Source organism: Acanthochromis polyacanthus, chromosome 19 (assembly GCF_021347895.1).
Source record: "Acanthochromis polyacanthus isolate Apoly-LR-REF ecotype Palm Island chromosome 19, KAUST_Apoly_ChrSc, whole genome shotgun sequence".
In the NCBI taxonomy this organism is placed as follows: Eukaryota; Metazoa; Chordata; class Actinopteri; family Pomacentridae; genus Acanthochromis; species Acanthochromis polyacanthus.
The window spans coordinates 26,876,492-26,900,271 of record NC_067131.1 but is presented as its reverse complement, the minus strand read 5'-3'; the positions used below and the strand labels follow the sequence as shown (position 1 = coordinate 26,900,271).

At 40.7% G+C, this 23,780-nt stretch overlaps 1 protein-coding gene across 15 annotated transcripts in view; it reads right to left on the bottom strand.

Annotated features, from left to right (window-relative positions):
* Positions 1–23,780, bottom strand: part of rbfox3a (RNA binding fox-1 homolog 3a) — a 600,072-nt gene that overhangs the window by 67,524 nt on the left and 508,768 nt on the right. For 14 of the 15 annotated variants that reach the window (XM_051939196.1, XM_051939185.1, XM_051939193.1 and 11 more), the window contains 2 exons: positions 23,393–23,641; positions 6,183–6,329 (listed from right to left, as the gene is read on the bottom strand). In XM_051939196.1, the coding sequence (XP_051795156.1) occupies positions 6,183–6,329; positions 23,393–23,641 (396 nt within the window). The remainder of the gene's footprint in view (positions 1–6,182; positions 6,330–23,392; positions 23,642–23,780) is intronic. The other variant, XM_051939188.1, reaches the window with a different exon arrangement.

Below are 23,780 nucleotides of genomic sequence, written 5' to 3'. Positions count from 1 at the left end.
TGTGTGTGTGTGTGTGTGTGTGTGTGTGTGTGTGTGTGTGTGTGTGTGTGTGTGTGTGTCCTGACAGCCTTTTACATCCTCAGAGCCAAGGCCACCAAACACAATGGATCAAAACTGCTCAACTGCCATTCTAAAGTGACAATGAAAGCACTTTGGGGACTTTTCTAGCAGTACTTCAATACTGATCGTATTTTCATGAACAGACAAAAATTAATATTTCAAAACAACAAACAAACAAAAGAGCAAAATTGTCTGAACCAAAAGGAAAGAAAACGAGCTGAGAATGTCTCCCCTGTCAACTGCACCCTGTAAAATGGGTCGTATAAAGTGTACTATTGCTGTTTCAGTCTGTATTTTCTGGAGTAGGTGTAAATCTTCCGATGTTGTAATTCAAGTAAATCTTCGGGTTTATTTTAAGCTTTGTTCACTTTTTGAAACTGTAGCTGTCGTAGTAAAGTTCACATTAGGTTGAGTTCTGGGAAAACCGTGACATCAGTGAAATGAGGTCCTGATCTGACATGACTGGAATCTGATCAGAAATTTAAAAAGTGACTCAGTCATTGTTTTGTGATTTATTAAACAGATTTTACTATTTCTGGCAATCAAATTATCCTTTCATAACAGTTCTCTTTATAGGGTGAACCATGTGTAAATATCTGTGGCTGTGTTTAATGCAGATCATACTATAATGTGAATATGCCAAAACATATCAATATGTTATTTTTAGATAAAACTGACCCTGAGACTAACCATGAGACCATCATGTAATATCGATGGAACACAACGTGTATTTGAAAAGGTCTTGGGTAAGTCGGAGGTAATCGGTAGGACCGAACAACTAAAATAAGGACCAACTTTCTACTAAACCAGATACTTTGATTTTGTTTGTATTTTATTTTTTCAGAGGTCTCTCATCTATTTGCGGGAGTTATGCTTTACGCCGCCCGTGATTGACAAAAATCCACAAAGTAGTGATCATATTTATTTTATTATTTATGTATATTTAAAAAAAACCTCCCCGCACACTGCACAACATCACAGATGAACACAAACACTGTATGCTATGCATTTTATTTAGATTAAAGATTGTTTTAATATGTTTTATTATATATTTAAAACATATATATATATATATATTTTAGAAAACATTTTTAGGCTAGAAAATGCTTATTTTACCGCAAAAATGTATAAAATAATGTAGTGATCGCAGAGTCACTCACTATGACTGAACTGTTGTGCTGCAATGCACCATGGGAATTCGGGGTATTGGGGACTTAAATGTCATTTTTGTAGTTTATGTGTTACAGTGTCATTGGTGTGTGTGTTTTATTGTCTTTTTTTGGTTTAGTCAGCCTACTTAGTCCAGTTAATTGTTATGTTGTCAGGTTCATGAGTGTGAAGTGTGTTTAATGACTTTCTGCCACATTTTCCATTGCACTCCTCTCTCTGTGTAAAAATGAGAGCATCAGTCAGCAGCAGAGTGCATATAATGGATATCCTTTCTACAGGGTCATTCGTCAATGAAGCTCGCCACAATAATATATAAAAGTACCCGTATACTGCAAAATCCCACGATGTAACGAAAAATCCACGATGCAGTGAGACTGCAAAAAGTGAGCCGTGATTTGTCGAGGAACCACTGTATTCATTATTATAAAACTGTGAACATCCCATTTATTTAAAATTAAGCTTACTTGAAGAAGAAATGTGCAAATGTTTTGATGGAGAAAGTTTCCTGGCTCAGATTGTTCTGAGGCTCGATGTTTTAAGTCTTTCTGTCTTGCTCTTAACAAGACTGGATAACCTCGGAGCATCACTGATTGTATTGAGAGCTACCAGATTGTCTGTCTCTTCTAATCCCCATCTTCTGCCTCACCATCCTCCTGCTTCTTTCTCTCTCACAATCCCTACTCTGTCTCCACCTGATGATGTCACTGGTTAATTGTGGTGCAGTGCCTGGGGCCTTGGAGACCTCACTAAGTGACTGGAGACAGTTGGGAGAAAGTTTAGAGTCCCACTCCTTTTCAAGATATATCAAGAATACACACACTTACACAGCACAAATACAAATCCACACACACATGTAATTCCCCCATAACTGCAGCTGTCACCTCATGTACACCTAATGAGGATAAACTCCCTTTTAACCTTGCTGAGGAATCCCATTAATTGTGTCTCCACTGACGAGCCCTTCCATCCCCTCCTCTTTTCCCCACATCAAAAGCTCTGAGGCTGGTGAAAGCGAGCGTGCCAGCTCCCCTCCTCCTGGAACAAAGTGTCTACAGGAGCACACATTAAATTCCACTGGAGGAATGGGTAGGTGGGTGTTGGTTTTGGAGGGGGGTAAATCTCCAACCTCCAATTACATTAAATGGTAAAATGGTAACTCCGGATGTTTCTGTGTGAATCTAGGTAGGTAGACTTCATAATCAGTAAACAGCTGAGCAACTTTTTCCCAGGCAATTGCTCTCGTACACGCAAGCACACACACACAAAACCCGATTTTCTATCTGTTTGGTGCAGTTTCCTCTGCTTACATGGAATAGGCTGTCCTCTTTATATCCTCTCTCTTTGGTAATCAAAAATGCAGAGGTGCGTTTGTGAGGACTCATGCAGCAGTGAGATGGTTCACTAACAACACAGTGAACTGTTATGTTTACTAGTGGTCTTAACAAAACAGATAACACTTTCCTATTTAATGCTGCTAAACTTTTCACTTCAGGGGAAGAGAGCAGAAAGGAAGGTAACTACAGTGAGTGTAGAATTACATCGTAATCTGTCATTCAAACATAAGTTCCGGCATCAGGAAAGTCAGCTGACTTTGCACCAGTAATGCCTTAGTGTTGGTAAAATGAGGAAACATTCCTGAATCAGGCCTGCTAAAGTGAGCTTAACTGTATTCATTTCTTTGTAAGCTGTAATATAGTTAGGTGCACTGACTTTCCCAAACGTATTGTCTAGTCAGAGACACAGAGTTGTAATTCCACATGTACACACGTGGACAAAATTGTTGGTACCCCTCAGTTAAAGAAGGAAAAACCCACAATTCTCACTGAAATCACTTGAAACTCACAAAAGTAACAATAAATAAAAATTTATTGAAAATTAAATAATCAAAAACAGCCATCACTTTTGAATTGTTGATTAACATAATTATTTAAAAAAACAAACTAATGAAACAGGCCTGGACAAAAATGATGGTACCTCTGTAAAAGATTGAAAACTATTTGACCAGAGTGACATGATTAACTCAGGTGTGTCATTTAATTGACATCACAGGTGTTTCCAAACTCATAATCAGTCAGTCTGCCTATTTAAAGGGAGACAAGTAGTCACCCTGCTGTTTGGTGAAAAGGTGTGTACCACACTGAACATGGACAACAGAAAGCGAAGGAGAGAATTGTCCCAGGACATCCGAAAAAAAATGATAGACAAACATCTTAAAGGTAAAGGCTATAAGACCATCTCTAAACAGCTTGAAGTTCCTGTGACAACAGTGGCTGATAATATTCAGAAGTTCAAGACCCACGGGACAGTAGCCAACCTCCCTGGACGTGGCCGCAAGAGGAAAATTGATGACAAATTGAAGAGACGGATCGTTGGAATTGTATCCAAAGAGCCCAGAGCAACCTCCAAAGAAATTAAAGGTGAACTCCAAGGCCAAGGTACATCAGTGTCAGATCGCACCATTCGTCGTTGTTTGAGCCAAAGTGGACTTCATGGGAGACGACCAAGGAGGACACCACTGCTGAAAAAAACTCATAAAAAAGCCAGACTGGAATTTGCAAAAATGCATATTGACAAGCCACAAAGCTTCTGGGAGAATGTCCTTTGGACAGATGAGACCAAACTGGAGCTTTTTGGTAAGGCACATCAACTCTATGTTCATAGACTCAAAAACCAAGCATACGAAGAAAAGAACACTGTCCCTACGGTGAAACATGGAGGAGGCTCAGTAATGTTTTGGGGCTGCTTTGCTGCATCTGGCACAGGGTGTCTTGAAAGTGTGCAAGGTACGATGAAATCTGAAGACTATCAAGGCATTCTGGAGAGAAATGTGCTGCCTAGTGTCAGAAAGCTTGGTCTCAGTCGCAGGTCATGGGTCTTCCAACAGGACAACCATCCAAAACACACAGCCAAAAACACCCAAGAATGGCTGAGAGAAAAGCGTTGGACTATTCTAAAGTGGCCTTCTATGAGCCCAGATCTGAATCCCATTGAACATATGTGGAAGGAGCTGAAACATGCCATTTGGAGAAGACACCCATCAAACCTGAGACAACTGGAGCTGTTTGCTCATGAGGAGTGGGCCAAAATACCTGTTGACAGCTGCAGAACGCTCATTGACAAATACAGAAATCGTTTAATTGCAGTGATTGCCTCAAAAGGTTGTGCAACAAAATATTAAGTTATGGGTACCATCATTTTTGTCCAGCCCTATTTCATTAGTTTGTTTTTTTAAATAATTATGTTAATCAACAATTCAAAAGTAATGGCTGATTTTGATTATTTAATTTTCAATAAATTTTTATTTATTGTTACTTTTGTGAGTTTCAAGTGATTTCAGTGAGAATTGTGGGTTTTTCCTTCTTTAACTGAGGGGTACCAACAATTTTGTCCACGTGTGTACCAACTAAAACTGGTAAAACAATTTTTTAGCTTACTGCTTACACCAACTGTGTAAACTAATAATTCTTAAATTCTTAATCTGAAAGCAAAGGGAAGTAGCATCTGCCAATTTGGGTTAAGACTGTGTGATTTTAATAATCCTATAACTTCACAGCTGGCTATAATGAAAATGCAAGCTGAATTGCAGCCTACGATGTACCTGAGTCGAGATGAATGCGCAAGAATAAAACGTCATAAGCGTGTGCCGTCCATCCATAAAAAATAAACAACCGAAGCAAAAACAGAGCACCTACAATCACAGGGAAATTGGAGAATATGAATGGAGCCCTTGTCCTTGTGACATTTATGTGTTTGAGGAGAAATCCCCAAAAAAGGAGAAGGATTAGAAAATGGACGCGGCTCGGAAAGAGCCATGACCGTCCATGCTTCCTCCTCTATTGTCCAGTTGTGGTACGAGCTGGAGGACACGTCAAAAAGGCTTCTGCTGCCACAACTCTACTAGGCTTCTTTGTTTAAATCCCACATACTTGCTTTAATGTGGTTTGCCACTGACACAGCAAATCATCTATTTGGGTTTAGCGCCAGTGTTGAGTGGATTTCATACTGCATTTCTATTGGCTAGTTAGTTGACGTAGGTCGCAGCAGCAGTCACACTGTGAGATGATCACCCCAAATTCCAGTTGTCAGAATTTTATCACAGCTTTCTTTCTGTCTTTGGTCGCAAGACCATGACATACTGCGACGTAAGAGCCAAGACCAAAGGTATCGCCATGATTCTCTCACGATTGTTATCTTTCGTCTGGGACGGCTGAAAACCGTACAGTGTGTAGAGGCCTTTAAGTGGATTATCAAGGTAAAAGTGTGGATTATTTCCAGCCTTACAGAGTTTAAAGACACAACTTCACTACATTCAAACATGATATTATTTACTGAATGCAGAACCTGCTCTACTCATCTTTGCCCTGATATTTCTGATTTATTTTGACTTCAATTCTGGCATAAATATTTGGAGCACAAAAAACAGTATCAGTAGTACTTTTGTACTTACGGTGTTTAGAGGGACGGTGCCGTTGCTCGTACTGTCACCTGCTTCCTGTGTGGAGTTTCTAAGGAATATGTTCTCCCTGTGTCTGTGCAGGTTTACACCACAAGCTCTGGCTTCCTCCCACAGTCCAAAGACATGCTTACATTAATTGGTGATTTTAAATTTGCCATGATTGTGAGTGCACATGGTTGTCTGTCTCATTGTGTGGCCTTGTGTTGTACCCTGCTGTCGTCCTAAGTGAGCTGGGATAGGCTCCCCCCCCCCCCCCCCCCCACGACTCCAGAGATGATAATGGATGGATAATGGATGTATATTGTTTTGATCGGACTTGCTAAGCTTCTTGAAAATCATGAGCATTAGCTAGGGCACTGTGCAGTGCTGCAAGCTGAAAGACATTCCAGCAGGATATATGAAATTGCCCTGCCAGTGTACAGTGGCTCAGAACATAAAAGTGATGTGTTTGGTTGTATGTGTGTATGTGTGTGTGCATGGCATTCAATCATCTTACCCCGAACATTTGCCGGAGGTCAGGGTCCCGGAAACGAAAAGGGATGTTGGAGACATGTAACCTCTTGGGCTGCTGCTTCTCTGATGAATCGCTGGGCTGCATATGGAGCTGCTGGGAGCCCTCCGTCTGTGCAACCTCCTCTGCCTGCTGCAGGGAAATACACAGTAAGCCACAGATTAGTTCACATTGTGCTACAGAAATGTCTTGAGAGGACCAGAAAACAGCCTGATGAGAAGCAAGAGAGGTTATTCAGTTCCATGTCTCACATTGTAGGGCCTGTGGTGACAAAGGCAGCACATTGTGTACAATATGAGGACTAACAGGCAAAACGTAGGAATATTCAGAAAGCGTAAACGTGTGAAAGATGAGGAGACACAGGCATCAAAGAGTACAGCTCAAATTCTGTTTTGTGGATCTTTGGATTGAGCAGCTTGAGCTTATCTGAGGCAGGTTCCATGAACAGGATGAATGCATTAGTGAGGTATGTGTGAGTTGTCAGTGTCATGACAGTGGCTCCCTTTTAAGCTGGCTCCATCACCACGGTCACTGATGCTGCACAGCCAACCCGGTCTCACGGGGATTCGTGAAACTGTCACGTAAGTTTTAGTTTCGGTTTCGTGCGCACCAACACGATTTCGTCATGTTTTTCGTGCCGCTCACCACGAAATGTTTTTCGCTGTGGTAATCACATCTGAAAGTGGTTTATACCGGCGGATTCATGACGATCTAAGCTGTCCATCGGCGTATACTGCTTGTGTGATTGCGTTTGTGGCCGCCGGCCGCCGGACATTCTTGAAATTCCTATGCAAATTGGTAAGCGTACCACCGGCTTATGGTTAGGTTATGGTTATGGTTATGGTTAGGGTTATGTTTAGGGACGATCATGCAAAATATAGCGTTGGATTCGCCACGGTTTTACATTAAAAATATAATATACACATTCTTTTGAAATACGTTCTGAGTGGCACGAAAAGTCCGCCGTTTAAAATACATTGGTGCGCATTTCGTGGTGAGCGGCACGAAAAACATGACGAAATCGTGTTGGTGCACACGAAACCGAAACTAAAACTTACGTGACAGTTTCACGAATCCCCATGAGATCGGGCTGGCACAGCTCACGTGCTCTGGAGAAGGTTAAGAGTTTAAGGTTTACATTAGCTAGAAGGAGCGTCTCCCTTTCACCAGTCCCTTGCCTGACCTTATTCTGTATGAGTGCTACAGATTCTAACCTGAGGGAATACGTTATCTCTGCAAACCTACTGAGCTGTTTGTTAGTAGTGCCTCTGAATGAAGCCATACACTTACAGTTGGTACATTTTATGCATTGCTATGGAAACATACATGCAGCCAGTAGGAGATGCAGAAAGTGTAAGAATATATTTTCCTGTTTGGTCCTGACTTACTGCCACGTCTGTATTCACTGCTGGCACTGCAGCTAATACAACACTGATGAGAAACTGTTTGATTCTATTAGCATTTATTCGCGAGAAAAATGATCAATAACATGAGCTTCTCTTTGATTTTGCCAAAAGCTTAAGTGATTGCCATGTATCTCTCAGAGACTAAATGCACTCATCGAGCATCATCTTGAAAAGACCAAAGTTTAAACTTCCACAGCTGTAATGTGTAGTTGTCATGTTAGAAATAAGAGGCTGTGTTAAGAGTCACTGAATGGGAAAATAAATATATTACCTTAAACCATTAACAATGCCCTACCAGCATTCTTTCTTCCATCATTTACAGTAATAGTCAGCTTAACTTCTTAGGGAGACCTAAATGACATCAAGCCTCCATCAAACTGCTGGTAAAACATTTCACCAACTGACCTTAAATGTCGTCACAGCATTTTAGAGTTTAGTAACTGTGATGTAGGCGTTGAATTTTAAAGTGTAACATACTCATTGAAAAAGTAATCTTGAAACGGTAACGTGTTACATAGTAATCTTTATACATACACATATATTATAGTGGTGGGGCGCGATTTAAAATAAAGAAATTAATTAGAGGTGTTGCAATAAATTAATCACGATTAATTGCATTATCGTAAAAGTAAAATTTTTCACTTCAAATGAATTTTGGTTGACAAATGAATTAATGAATAGACATAAACATGTTTCTAATTTAAATTTTATAAAATTTCAAGAAGTTGAAAATCCATAGATTCATTCTGTTTTCATAGTTACTGTGTCTGATAAAGGGTGTATTTTTGATGGTTCTTTCTGTCGGCACCCTCTGCATCTTCTTTACAACTGGCAAACAGACTTTAGGTTCATTACCGCCACATCCTGGGCTGGAGCGTGCATCAGGGTTACTGGTGTGCCAAAATTAGGGAACTGAGAAAGGTACGATTAAATGTATTTTTATTTTATGTGTTTTTTTCTGTAATTAACTAATCGACATTAACACGTTAAAGTCCCAGTCCTAATATATATATATATATATATATATATATATATATAAGGACATTTGTCTGTGACCCCAAACTTTTGAAAGGTAGTGTGTGTATGTATATATACATACACACACTACCTTTCAAAAGTTTGGGGTCACAGACAAATGTCCTTATTTTTGAAAGAAAAGTTGTTGTTTTTTTCTATGAAGATAACATTAAATGAATCAGAAATCCAGTGTAGACACTGTTAATGTGCTAAATGACTATTCTAGCTGGAAACGGCTGATTTTAAATGGAATATCTCCATAGGGGTACAGAGGAACATTTCCAGCAACCATCACTCCTGTGTTCTAATGCTACATTGTGTTAGCTAATGGTGTTGAAAGACTCAGTGATGATTATAAAATCCTTGTGCAATTAGCACATGAATAAAGGTATGAGTTTTATTGGAAAACATGAAATTGTTTGGATGACCCCAAACTTTTGAACAGTTGTGTAGATATATACATCAGTACTTAGAACGGGTCTTTGGTTTGGAATTAATTTTGCGGTCACATGCATTGCCTGACCAGAATTATGCAACTAAATTGAAACAGAGCTTTTCTCTAAACTCCTGTCAGTGTTTAAAAGTGTGCTGTTGTGTTGTCTTCACAGAAGCAAAAGCTGAATTAGTTGATCCACATAATGAAAGAATGAAAAAAGACAGACATGAAGATGGAACAATGATGTCAGCTAAATCTGCCCGATCAATGAAAGGGAAGTGCTGAAGGTAGCAGCATTTGTACTCAGAGAGAGAGAGAGCAAGAGAGAGTGAGAGTGGAAACCAATAAGGGAGGGAGAGTTCAGAGATGTATGCAGGCTAAGTACTGATTGAAGACAGGACAGTAAAAATGGAGAGACAGGCAAGCGAAGATAATGGCATTACATCACACAAACACACATACACACACCATGGAGCTGGATAGGAAAGAAGTGCTCTACTGAATGGGATGCAAGAATAATCAGCTCTCTTTCTACGTGCATGTGTGCGTGTGTGTTTAATAGCAAAGGGCTCACATAAATCCTGAGCCAATGGCAAACACCGGGACCCTGTAATGATAAAGCATACTCACACAGCCCAGGCACTTAGTCTGTTCTCTGTACACATAGACAGCATCTACACTTCAACCTGGAGTGAACTTCTGCACTACAACACCTGAGACACAGCACTATGTTTATACACGTTTATAGATTACTTTGACTCATTTAGGATTTTACAATAGAAAACTTATTGTGCATTCCTGGCTACACAAGATATGCTTGTATAGAACAAACTTGCAGCGTAAAATTGCTACCTGGATTGTATTTACTGAGTACATTTTTTTCAGTGAAAGAAGGGTGACATTTCTGCTGCACAGAAATCATGAAGAAGTGGTTATTAGGTGAATGGTTTAGTGTATAAAGCGGAGGACATCAGGGGAAGATGTTCACGTCATACATCCCATGTTGTTTGAGTTTAGACTGCTTCAAGCCTTGAGTGGATTTTTCAAATGACAAACCGGTCCACCATCTCTCCCTGACTGCAACTAAAAGCTTGGGGCATCCAAACAATCTATCACCATCTGACGACAACGTGACAATGTGAAAGGCGTCGCTCGTAGTCTTGACTCCACAGAGAAAAATCATCTGAATCTGCAGCTGTGATGAGCCTTAAAGAGCTTTATGAATTTCAGCTCAGTGGTTAGCTGTCCGGACACAAGTGTTTTAGCAATTTGTCTTCTCGCAAAGAGGCATTTTCAGCTCCAGCAGGTTTTCAGAGAAAAACAAATTTTAAAAATCCCCGAACAACAGACCGACACAGTCAGAGATCAGTGTAGCGAAGCATTTAGCAGCTGAAGAGCCAAAAAAATGTCCATAGAATTGGAAGGTGGAAAAAACATGAAAGAGATCGATTATTAGACTTATATTTACCAGTTGAACGGACACAAACTGATTTCTGATGGATGAAATCTTTAAAAGATTTGTGGTCTGCAGCAGTCGATTTGTATTAAGATCGCAATCACATGACGTGTTCGCTTGTTGTTACAGTGACGCCGTGCTGCTATCTCACAATGTCAGGGAAATACTTCACAAATCAGTGGATCCAGACTATAAGCTGCATCACTGTCAAAATCTGATCACTTGGTCCTCGTGTCATTTCTGACCTTTTCCGAAAATTTCATCCAAATCCGTTAGTCCGTTTTTGAGTAACAGACAGACAGGCAGACAGACAAATAAACAGACAGAAGTTAGTAACTTCAACAGTAAATGTCAGCGTTCACATCTTATTTCCACTGTTCACAATTGGCCAATCATATATCATTGTAGATCTAATTCTGTTTTAAGCTCCTGGAATGTATAGACCCCCTAAAAAACTACCTTTGCTTTACCTCACCATAAGTTTTGCATTCCAGCACAATAGTTTGACATTACCTAATATCAAGTTTTGCAATCAGTTGTGCTACTTCACAACAGGTGTTACATTCCCTCTATCCCAAATGAACTGTTGGTGTGTTGGTCCACCTACAACGTTATAATGCACTGCCAGCTAAGGGAAACACTCCACAAAGTGATCACATGAAGGATACACAATCTGGTACTTACATGTTGCACTTAATGCCTCACTTTTAATTTTTAAAGGCCAATTTCTGACAACATCCAGCTGCAGGTTGCAAGCAGCTGCAGCTGGCTGGTTGTGAGGGTGAAACTGTTTCTGGATATTTGTACTGCTCAGACTTTGGCTTCTGCGCTGGTCCAGCTGTGGAAATGTCCAGTTGTTTCTTTTTAATCCTGCAGTGCCTCTGGAACAGATGTGTGTTGTTTGTTTATTTAGGAGTTCAGAAGTCTAGCAGCTTCAATGTGGCTCTCACCAAACAAAACTATTGCTGTACCCACTGTAGCTACTGCTGCATGGTGTCTGTGCTACAGTCATTAAACATACGTATGAGGATACATCCTCAGCTGTATCTTCTCTAATACCAGTCTGCCCCATTCCATTAAGAACAGAAACTAAAGGAGTTGATTCAGCAGCTCTCTCACGGACAGACTGTATGACTGTAGCCTTGGGATGACAGCTGTCACTGTGACTGTGGTTGTGTATTGTTACGATTATGGCTAAAGTCCGAACAATAACCATATATCCAGCCACAACGTCACCGTCACAGCCAAGCAGACCAGCTGCAGTTGCACTCACAGCTGCAGTTGGATACTGTTGGAGATTGGCCTTTTAAACTGAATAATGAGCAATAAATGCAACACTGTCACATTCTATCTTTTCTGCAGTATCTACACAGTGTTATTCTAAACTGTCAGTATGTTATAACTGGACTGAGTCAAGAAATCAGCTGTTCCTACGGATTAGAAGGAATGTAAAGCATATTGTAAGGGGATGCAAAAGTATTGTTAGACAAATCAAATAAACTGTTGTCTTGACCCTTGCAGAGCCTTGTAGGAATGGATATGAAACATGACTATACTATACAAGAAAGGATGCATCAATCATGCAGAATGCATTTCTATCCTTCGTTTGGTCCTTCATTAAGAGCATCTTAGGTAATTTTTTAGTAATCTTCTCGTTAAGTCAGTCTTCATTGTTGTAAGCATACTACACTATATGTTAAGTGTTAAATATTTACTGTCTAAAGCAGAGATGTATTCATGTTGTATGTTTTTTCTCATTATTATTTGTCTGTTCCTTTTCAAATTATGTTTTTTAAATAGTTAAGTGCATGCATAAGCCCTGACCTATGGGAAATTATGTTTTCTACAAAAGAGATTTGCTAATGCAATTGCATGTGAACAGTTTCAGCTGGCAAAAGGAAACTGGGAGAGCAGAAAAAACTCTTCAGTCCATGTGCTTCCATAACTCCTAATAACTCCTTAATGTCAAAAGTCAGAATGAAAAGACAGTTCATCAGTGACATCTTTTAAAGATTAAGGTAGGACTCACAAATTCAACAAAAACTCTTGTGAAGTTTCCTGTAAAAATGGTGGTAGCCTAATTTACAGGGAAAGGATACAATTTTTACACTTAGAAATAATCAATTGCATAAAATACTGAAGTGGACTGTGGTCAGTGAACTACAGGTAAAGTGAACAATTCAAAATTGACAATTTATCTACCAGCAAACATGCAGTGTAACACATGAAAAACATATTTTTCTGTGATATATGCAAAGCAGATTTAAACCGATCTTTCAAAGACTAAGACCGCTAATAAACTGTCTCAAAATGTTGTCTCTGTTTACCTTGTCGCTGATAGCATCATTAAATATGTCTGTAAAAAAATTTCAATGACACCACAGCAACCCAGCTTGACAAAAAACATCACTATCAACATTTGACAGTAACCAACATGATTTTAGTCCTTTGTTATTTGCTTAAAGGCCACCCTGGGAAAAATGTCTTTATCTTCAGTCTCTGCTTGCACACATGGTTCTACTCATGCTGTTCTACGTATACTAACGTAGACTATTTAATCTTTTCTGGAAATGCTTCTCGTATTTCAGAATACTTTGTTTTTACCCAAATGTTAAGTGCAAACTTTCTTCACAGCGTATCAACTTCTTCAGCTGACTGACTGTTCATTCAAGACCCCTGTGTCCTCTGTGGGCAGCCGATCAATGTTTCATCCTTCATTTACGGCCATTGAATCTGGGTAGTAATCACAGATCATGGATTCAAGCAGTTGGACGGTGTTTCCTCTGAAGGGTTTTTGGGCATAAAGATAAGGTGAGCAACTTAGACAACTGGAGGGAGCTCAAAGCAGAGTTGCTGCTCCTTCTCGCAGAAAGGAGCCAGTTGAGGTGGCGTCTGATTAGGCTGCCTCCTGGACATCTTCCCTTGGAGTGCTCAGCTCAGAGGATACTGTAGGGTTGACCCAGAACTTGATAGAGGGATTTCCTATTTTATCTGGCCTGGGAATACCACAAAAGCATTTTTTGCAAAGAGGAATAGCGTAAAAATGCAGAACCAAGATGTGAAAGACTGATCAAGGCCTATCAACACAGGCTCAATGCTGTAAGTGTGGCCAAAGGTGCAACTTCGAAATAACGACTTGACGGGGGTGACTACTTATCCAGTCATTTATTTATGTTTTATAATTTGATTTATGTGCCTTTGTAAAAGTCTGTTTTTACTTTGAGTTGAAGAATTATTATTCTGAACTCTTTTCAGAACAGCCTATTAAAATAGACCGTGATTCAATGACGCAAAGCAATTAAAGGGGGAAACTTTCAAGTGGGTGAACACCACATGATAGGAGTGTTCTGTGGTCAATAAAGTTCTTTTTAACAGACTTATGTACCTTATTAGACTGTCATGAACTTTTTCAAATGGTTTTCCTTTTATTTATTCAGCAGTGTTTCTCCATTGAAGTTAATGACATGCTCTCCAAAGTTTCCAAAATAACCCTTCAGGTTCCCAAAGGACTGATTGTAGGGTCACTTGTTTTTAATCTTATCATGTAACCCCCCTCTGACCTCATCAGGACACACAGTCAGCTCCTCCATAGTGAAGCTGTGTAACTGATGACATAGAGTCAGCTGTTTCCCCTTTTGCTTATATTTTGGATATTAATGTTTGTATGTCACAAAACTTTGTACAGTGCAACCAGAATAAAACTTAACTTATAGCTTCTATAGTTTTCTACAGCTCAGAAAGAAAAGGAAAATTAAATTCCCATGGACTTACCCCGGGCCACCAAGCAAGAAATCTTGGTGTGATCTTTGACTCACATCTGAACGTTAAGGCTCATGTGGGGTTTGTGTCTAAATCTGCCTTTGATTACCCCAAAAAATATTACCAAAGTGCAACATCTCTTTTTCTGAGTGACACAGAGAAACTAATAGACGCTTTTATTTCAAGTAGGCTTGACTATTGTCATGCTCTATAATCATGTTTACCCAGAAATGTTCTAATATGTATCGGCTACAGCTGATGCAGAGCTCTGCAGCCAAAGCACTAAGGACCAGAAGAAGAAAACACAGACCTGTTTTATAGTCCTCATACTGGTTTTCTCACTGTTTTCATATTGATCTTAAAGCTCTTTTATTTGCTTTTAAAGCATGTCATGACACTGCGTTGGCATATATGGCTTATATGCCTACAGTGTGTGAAGAAATATGGCCAATTAAGTCATCTGACATTTTTCCCTTAGTTGCTCCAAAGCGCAAAACTGAAACCTGTGGTGAAGCAGCTTTTAGCTTTAACGCTCTAAGCTGCTGGAAGAGTGAACCTAAGGACCTGAGAGCAGCTGGAAGTGTGGAAATCTTTAAATGCAAAGTTAAAGCCTACTTCTTCATGGAGTTTTTGATTAGGTATGGTTTATAGACATTTTGCTCTTTATTTTTTATTTCATTATTTTTATGTTGTAAATGCCCATGTAAAAATAATCATCAGTCATTCATAGGCATGGATCAGACAAATGAAACTTAATTGTTAAAAGTGACCTGCAAGATGTTCAGTCAGGTTTCTGCCAAGTAAATGTTTAGCACAATTAATAGAGAGTGCCAGAGAATTTTAATTTAGGTGATGTTTTACACTTAGATGACCCAATGTGTGTATGAAGCTGACTGCAGTAGAATAGTATGAAATGGATGGCTTTAAAGCTGTAAGCCCCTTTTTTTGCCACAGTCAAAGAGCTAAAATCCTCTTTCTCCATAGTGGGCATGCCTCCACCATCCATGGTGTATGAGCAGCCAGGCAGGAAAAGGAAATAATTACATGAACATTATCATACAGAAGCAGCCTGGGCTTCCTCCTCTGTCACCAGGAAACTAGTACTGAGCTGTACAGTGTGTGTGCATGTGTGTATTTGATGAGGGAAGCTGAACAAAACTTATCGACGCAACCAAGCCTTGCTTATGCCATTTACAGTACATTCACACACACACACACACACACACACACACACACACACACACACACACACACACACACACACACACACACACACACACACACACACACACACACACACACACACACACACACACACACACACAACCAAAAGGCCCCATAGTCCCACTTTATTGCACCTTATTCCATATTGGTACATTATAAGGATTGTTTTCTGTGTAAAGAAACCATCTGTCCACTCAGCTTCATATTCCATATCTACCCCATCTGACAGATGACATGGATAATTAATTACAACATATGACTGGCAGTAGTTAGTGGTGTCTATGTAAGGCACAGGTGTGAGAGATCGCACCTGATAGTCACCCGAAATTCTGAGCAAAATCCAGGTGAAGAGAAAATTTACAATGTAATGTACATTTAATATTATAGTTCTCTACCTAGTTACATATTCCTTATATACTGAGACTCTGCGAGATCCTCTGTGAAGCACTTTGCAAAAATGTGTCGCAGTCTTGCAAACCTACAAGTATGCATAGTACTCTAATAAAAAGGAAACTGAGCAAGCCCTAACCCATTCTACATGTACAAATGTACAATATTTGCAAACATCTAATTTATTTTAATTTGTCGAACTTTGGATTCAAGAGGAACAATACAGATTCTGTCCTGGTTGAGGAACGGTGGATCAGCTCTGTACCCTTGTAGAGCTGCTGAGGGGTCATGGGAGTTGACCTTTCTGTCTATATATTTCTGTGGATTTGGAAAAGGCCTAAAATAGTATTTATGGGATACTGGCTCACTGATGCTAGCATCAGTGTTCCCTGTACAACCATTTGTTCACTGTACAACCATTTGTTCACTGTACAACCATTTGTTCCCTGTACAACCAAAATGAGAGCTGTGTTCGCACTTTTAATACAAAATCAGACACGTTTCCAGTGGGTGTTGGACAGGGGTGCCTGTTGTCTCCAAACCTGTTTGTGGTATTCACGGACAGGATCTCCAATTACAGCCGGCGTGAGGAGGCTGTCCAGTTTGGGGACTTCAGGATTGCATCTCTGCTTTTTACAGAAGATGTGGTATTTTTGATGTCAGACATCAGATCACGACCTTTAGCACACACTGGAGCGGTTTACAGCAGAGTGTGAAACGGCTAGAATGTGAGTCAGGACCCCCAAGCCTGAGGCCATGGTTTCCTGCTGGAAACTAGTAGATTGTTCCCTCTGGGTTGGGGGTGAGTTGCTCTCCATGTAAAGGAGTGTATATATCTAAGGATCTTTTTCATAAGTGATGGGAAAATGGAGCGTGTGATGGACAGACTGCTTGGTGCAGCATCAGCAGTAATGTGGGCGTTGTACCAGGTTGTCATGGTGAAGAGGGAGCAGAAATGGGAGATGAATCTCTCAATTTTCCACTCCATCTACGTTCTAATCCTCACTTATGGTCAAGAGCTCAAGGTAGTGGGGTGAAGTGGGTACAAGTGGCCAAAACGAGCTTTCTCTGCAAAGTGGACTTAGCCTTAGAGATATTGTGAAAGGTTTGGACATCTGGAGGGAGCTCAGAGCAGAGCCACTGCTCCTTTGCATCAAATGGAGACACTTAAAGAGGAACTTCGGTTTTTTTTCAACCTGGGGTCTGTTTTCATATGTCATTTCATACATGTGAGTGATGGAGAAATGAATTTTCGACATAGCTCCAGTATTTAGCCAGGCAGGCAGCTTAGCAGCTCAGCTAGCAGCTCGGCTAGTGAAAAGTATGGGGCAGCTGGCCCCCCCGCGTCAAAGTCCGCCCTAACGTGCTTTTGCCCCACACTGACCAGCTCAGATAGTCTCAATGAGTGTCCCACAACATACTAGAGATGAGAAGTGAACGAAAACCTCCACATTACTTGGCGATCACTATTTGTTGTGGTCTGTATCCAAACCTCAGGTCGCAAGAAAGCAAATCTCGTTCTGAAATTGCGCGAGAGCTCGTGAAATCGCGCGAGAGCAAACCGGTGTCGCCAGGTAATGTGGAGGTTTTCGTTCACTTCTCATCTCTAGTATGTTGTTGGACACTCATTGAGACTATCTGAGCCGGTCAGTGTGGGAAAAAAGCACGTTAGGGCAGACTTTGACGCGGGGGGGGCCAGCTGCCCCATACTTTCCGCTAGCCGAGCTGCTAGCTGAGCTGCTAAGCTGCCTGCCTGGCTAAATACTGGAGCTATGTCGAAAATTTATTTCTCCATCACTCACATGTATGAAATGACATATGAAAACAGACCCCAGGTTGAAAAAAACCGAAGTTCCCCTTTAAGGTGGTTTGGACATCTGATTCTGATGCCTTCTGAGAGATTTCCTTTGGAGATATTCCGAGCACGTCTGCCTGGGAGGAGATAATGAGGTAGACCCACAACCCCCTGGAGGGATTTTATATCTTGTCTGGCCTGGGAACGCCTCGAGATCCCTCAGGAAGAACTGGAAAGTTCTGCCAGAGGGACGGATGGATCAATGGATGGATGGATGGATGGATGGGTTAATTTATAAATGCTCGCTGTCACTGAACACTCAGGCCAAAGCACTAACTAGAGTCTTTCTGGCCCTGTGAGACACTAAAGCCAGTGACCACGGGGGCGAAAGGGCTGAAGGCTAACTGACAGGTGTGGCATCAGTCTGTTGCACAATGGGGAAAACACCTTGACTTGTTTGTACTTCTTTGACCAGTCACAGTTGTTGTTACTGTAGCTAAGAGATGGATGTGGGTTATTTTAAAATAGTTACAGTTGGAATTGTTCTGGTGGAACATTTTCATGCAGGGAGATGAAAACTGTAATTCAATTGGATAATCTGCTAAAGAAAACCAACAGGGTTGCCTTATTGCATGAGACAAATCCTCTATAAAACTGGAAATTTTCAGTGTGGCAGGCTGTTGTTTCCTATAGCAAAGGAGATGATAACAGCAACAGCTGAAAAAAAGGACAAAGACACCTGAAATGATCAGCCAAGCTTACACCTACATCCCACATCCAGCTAGTCAGACTAGAGACAACAGTTAATACCCACAGCTGAGTAGCACCAGGTAGCTGCTATGCAGATCTCTGTCAGAGACACCCTTTTGTCTCAATTGTATCTCTTCAGCATTGCTTTTGTGATGATCACTTCTATAACCTACTGGGACAGCTGTTCCACTGACAGTGGTGTGCCCAGACACCCACTTCTAAAGCATGCAAAGAGCTGATCTTTTATCCTGTGGATTTGCATGGCCTTGACAAGTCTAGAGCACTGACAGGACTGTCTCTGTCCTTGTTGTCACTCCACTTGTGAGGAGCAGAAAGAAGGGGGACTTTAACATAAATTCTAAATCTCCGACCACCCTTTTTAGCAATGAGGGCACTGCAATCTTCACAAAGCCTTCTTGGGCTATTTTCATGGCAGCTACCATACCTTTAATAATAATAGATTTTATTTATAAAGCGCTTTACAAGTATCTCAAAACGCTTTATAAATAAAATTTAAGGGTCAATGAAATCTTTCTTCTGTCCAACTGACAGGGAAAAGCAAGAACAACATTGTCAGAGACCATCATGTGAGTTTGTCTGCTTACATGACCCTATAGAAAACAGATTCTTTCAGACTGGGAGCTCCGGCACTGCCCTTCACCAAATTAATGGTAGGGGAGTCAGCCTTGGCTCCTGAAGGCCCTAGAACCCTTGCCTACCAGCGACAAAGTGAGGCGACTCAATTGTTGCTGATCACCTTTCTTTCACATTGAGGTCTTCTTCCTCTTCCAACTCTAGCTCTATATCCAGGGGACTTTACTGGCACAGCTGCAATTGCTGCCCTGTTCATTCTGTCTATTCAATTCCCTGCCTCTTTGGAACACTGAGTCTGGTGGGCAACTGAAGTGGAAATGGCTGGCCTTTTCCATTTAAAGAAAACACACTTTACCTCCTTTATTTGAGATGTCACGATAAAGTTCATGCAGAAGGCAGCGTCCTCCAACCATGGTAAGCACACACATGCTTCAGGAGTGACCACCTGCCAATTCTACCTCCTCTTTAATTTAAACAACAGCAGAAAAGTGAAAATAAACATGGAGATGAAGAGAGAAATATGCCAGGTCCCACAATAGAGTTGCCTCTAAAAGAAGAAGCAGTCACAGGCACGCATCACGTCCACACAGTGTGCTTCTTTCAGCCCTGGCAAACCCACTACAACCCGCTGCTTCTCACTGGCATCCGCAGTGGGCTGCTTGTAAACCCGTCAGCAGGTCTTGCTGCACTGTATGACTGTGTTGTGCTTGATGACCACTAGAGCCTTAAGAACCTACAAATGAGACGAGCGACAACAACTCAGAGAGGAGCAAAATGCCAGCTCTCTTCTGCACTAACGAGTAAATAAATGTCAGTCTATCTCATAAGCAGAGATCTTGTATTACCTCTTTTCCTGCGTAGACAGACACTGCCCACACCCGTGCCTCTTAAAGGTTACACTATGTGTGACACTACTACCACCATGGAACAATACAGATAATCTGGCAGGTGGGGAAATTCCCCGTACATATGAAATATTTAGCTGGGCGGAGAGATAAATAAATAAATATGAGATATGGTGGCTACTGTGTTTTTGTGTGTGTGGTGTGTATGTGTGTGACTTGGGGAGCTCAGCAGTGTGTCTTTGGCCTACCTCCCAGAGCCTATAATGGAAGCTATCAGGTGGGAGTCCTGGCAGACAGGTAGATTACAGACGATTAGACAGAGTCTCCTCTCACCAGGTATTAGACCAAGAAACAAACACACACACACACACACACACGCACACACACACGCACACGCAGCACAGGATGAAAATGGGTCTCATCTTTTATCACAATTTAAATATAAAATACTGCTTTCAAACACTTTAAAAATATGTGCCGTAGTGATTTAATATTTTATGTTTATCAAGTTTAGGAAAATCAAAGCATCAGAAACAGTCCGTAGTGTGGGCCAGGCTCCCAAAACACTGCATACTGTGTTTCTGATATTGTAGCTGCCTGTTGAATTTCAGTGTTTTAAATACATCCAGTTTATAACTTAAACTTTGTGCAAGATAGTTTCACTCTCTAGTCCAAGCTGAGATTTATCATTAGGGACGAGACAGTAATAAAGCTGTCATTTATCGGGTATCTGCAGTTACAACAACATAACAGCTGTAGAAAACTTCTGGATAAACTGCAACAACAAACGTGTTTTTGAAGGAAACAGAATTATGACCTAATGATGTTTTCTTTCAACTCGATAAGAAACAGATTTGGAAGTTGCAAATATTTGTAGTGACTTCATCTTTATGAAGCTTTCGTATGATCGTGTTTATGTTCAGGCATGTGGTTACCTAATGATTTTAGAGGGACATCAGGAATACACTGCTTAGTGTGCTGCCACAACAACCTGACTCTGAATAAGTGGGAAAAATGGACGGATACACTATCAGTATTAACAGAGAACAGCTTGCCGATCTGGCTCCACTGAGAGGTGGTTTCTGGTCTGGGGTTCACGCATACCAAGGAAGAGAGATGACAAAAACTATCTAATGCTGAGAACAAATAGCAGTGTGGACAATAATGGACATCCCATTCTCCATAAACAGCCAAAATAAAAACTAAACAAGTAAAAATAGCAACGCTGTCCACTATCTGTCTGATATAATGTGCTGACAGTATATTTTTTGACAGTAAATGTAGTAAGTATCTTTAAGCCCACAGTGAGTATTCCTTTATCCTGCAGTAACTATGTCTCTTGACAGTCACAGCTACAGTCTGTGACAAACTCTCCACAGCGATTGTAAAACGCTCCCAGTAATGCTGACTGTACCGGGCCTTTTCTTCTGACTCCCCTTCTCTGTCTGTTCACTCCAGTACCTTCCCAGCATGCTCCAATCTTATTGTCCCTGCGAGCTTGAAATCTCTTCAACTAGAGACAAGTGGTAGTGCAGTTAACTATAGCGTGGACATCCTTAGTGCTGCCTGCATGTGTGTGTGTTCGTAGTTCTGTGCTGAAATGCAGCTGAACTATAGCTCATTTGTAAATGATATACAGCACCAGTCTATCTCTGCTCTGTAAATATGTGTTTCTGTGTGTGACGGTAGAGTGTATGCATACACTTGCAAATTCAGTTGATCTTACAAGGCCAAAGTCCAAACAGACATCATTTTTTAAGTGAAAGGGAACTGCTCTTTTCTCATTGTTTTTACAGCGCCAAGGAACGCAGCAGAGTTATGTGACAATCAACACTGGTTTGTCTATCTGTTAGCGACATTACTCAAAAATGGACTAACGAATTTGGTTGTTTGGAGTTTGGTTCTGATAATGCCATATGGGGAAATGAACAGCCTTGGCAGAGTACTGCGCTTTCCGAGTGCTTTTCTAGTCATTTTATGCAGTTTCTCAGATTTACAGTTTCAAATAGGTGCAGAACGTGTGCACATCTCAATTTTTAACAAACACACAAGGAAGATGGTTGAATTATGAGGCATAATAACACAAGAAAGTACTTTGTCCCAGTAGTATCCATAAGGCATGCAGTAGTACATACTTCATAAAAGGAAAATAATAAGTGGGGATGTCTGATAATATCGGCTTATCGATATCATTGGCACGATATTGGCATAAAAGTGTAATATCGGTAATATCAATCAATATCGCCATTGTTGTTTTTTCTTTGCTTATCATGAAAACTGATAAAATAATGCCTGGATTTTGCCGGCATTTACCGGACTCATAGAGGGAGGGAGCGTGTGAACTGTTGTTTGAGACAATTTAAAAAAAAGGTATAAATATGTCATTTTTTCCATAACTGAAGCTGAAGTAGTTTTCTTGTTTTGCACAGACAATGTTTACATTTGAAAGCCTTGTTGCTTTTTAGAATGCATCCAATGGGGAATCACAATAAAATTAGTCATGATATGTTAATTCCACAACAGAAGATATGTAATGTTACCTAACATTAGTTAGCCCACATATATCGACATCGGTTGACATCAGAATCGGAATTTGACAATTGGACTATATCAGCATGTCGGTTGTTTGCAAAATGGCCAATATTGGACATCCCTAATAATAAGTACGAAATTTGGAAAGCAGGGTGAGTCTCAAAACAGCACACCAGGGATTAGAGGCTAAAGTATACCTAAGTCATGCTACAAATAGTGGTTTGAATGTTACAATTCACTCTCAGCATCCTTTGGCAATCTAAGGTGAAATATAGACCATCATTATCCAATGGCCTCTTTACCAATACCCAGTCATTATAAATAAATAATTGTAAAAATATTATGTGAGTATATCATCGGTTTGTTTCTGGAGTTTAGATTACAAATACAAGCCACGTTGATGTCTGCAGCAGCTCAAGAGGGCAACGATTAGTTGGTGGTTTGGATGAAGTCAACTCTGACTCACACAGAAATGATTCAATTTAAAATAATTAAAAATCAAACATCTATCTCAACAATCATCATCCTTGTAAGTGGTGAGTAAAACTTTCCCTCACAATGATCTCCACTGTCTAATCATTTTCTCTAAGAACTGAAACTGAACCTTAAGCAAACAGCTTACTAACACCAACGCACAGTGAAAAAACTACTCAAGTTAACTTACACAGGAAATACGCTTACAAAATGTTTAACTCCCCAGCTTTGTACATGTTATTAGATATGTAGAAATGGCAGTTACATGGGATAGGATCATGAATTATTATGTCCAGAATAGCATAAATATTGCATATGATAGTACAGCAGTGGTGACACAAGCTACAAATCAGATCTATTAATGTGTAATGATGTGGTTAAACATTTAGATATAAGACAGAGAACAGGCAAGCTACTATAACAAAAAAATGATGGCCATGATTGTGCACACTCTGCAGTATATGGTTCATGACGATGAAGACAGCTGTAAGGTAATTCCGAGTAAACACAAACTCACCGTTACTGTGTTGGCTGTGAGGGCTGGGGTGCTGCTGTCATTTCCTGACTGCTCACTCTGCGTGTGCGTCGGCGTGTAGAGCGTCAGGGTGTGCTCGCCCACTGTGCTTGGTCCCGTGTAGTCGGGCGGGGGGTGGGTGTGGGGTGTGGTGTACTCAGTGGGGATCCCATTCTGTGGTGGAGGTGGGTACTGGGCTGGCGGAAAAGGTTGAGCCATGGCTTCAGGGGGAGCTGGGGCCTCTTGGTTACCCTGGGGGGAGAGACAGATATGGGGACAGGGCGGTGAGAAGGAAGCAGGGGGATGAGATTTATTACTTGGTGACTGGTCTGGTTGTGTGTGTGTCATGGCGGTGGTTTTCAAATGTCCAAGTGTTACATTATAATTGAGA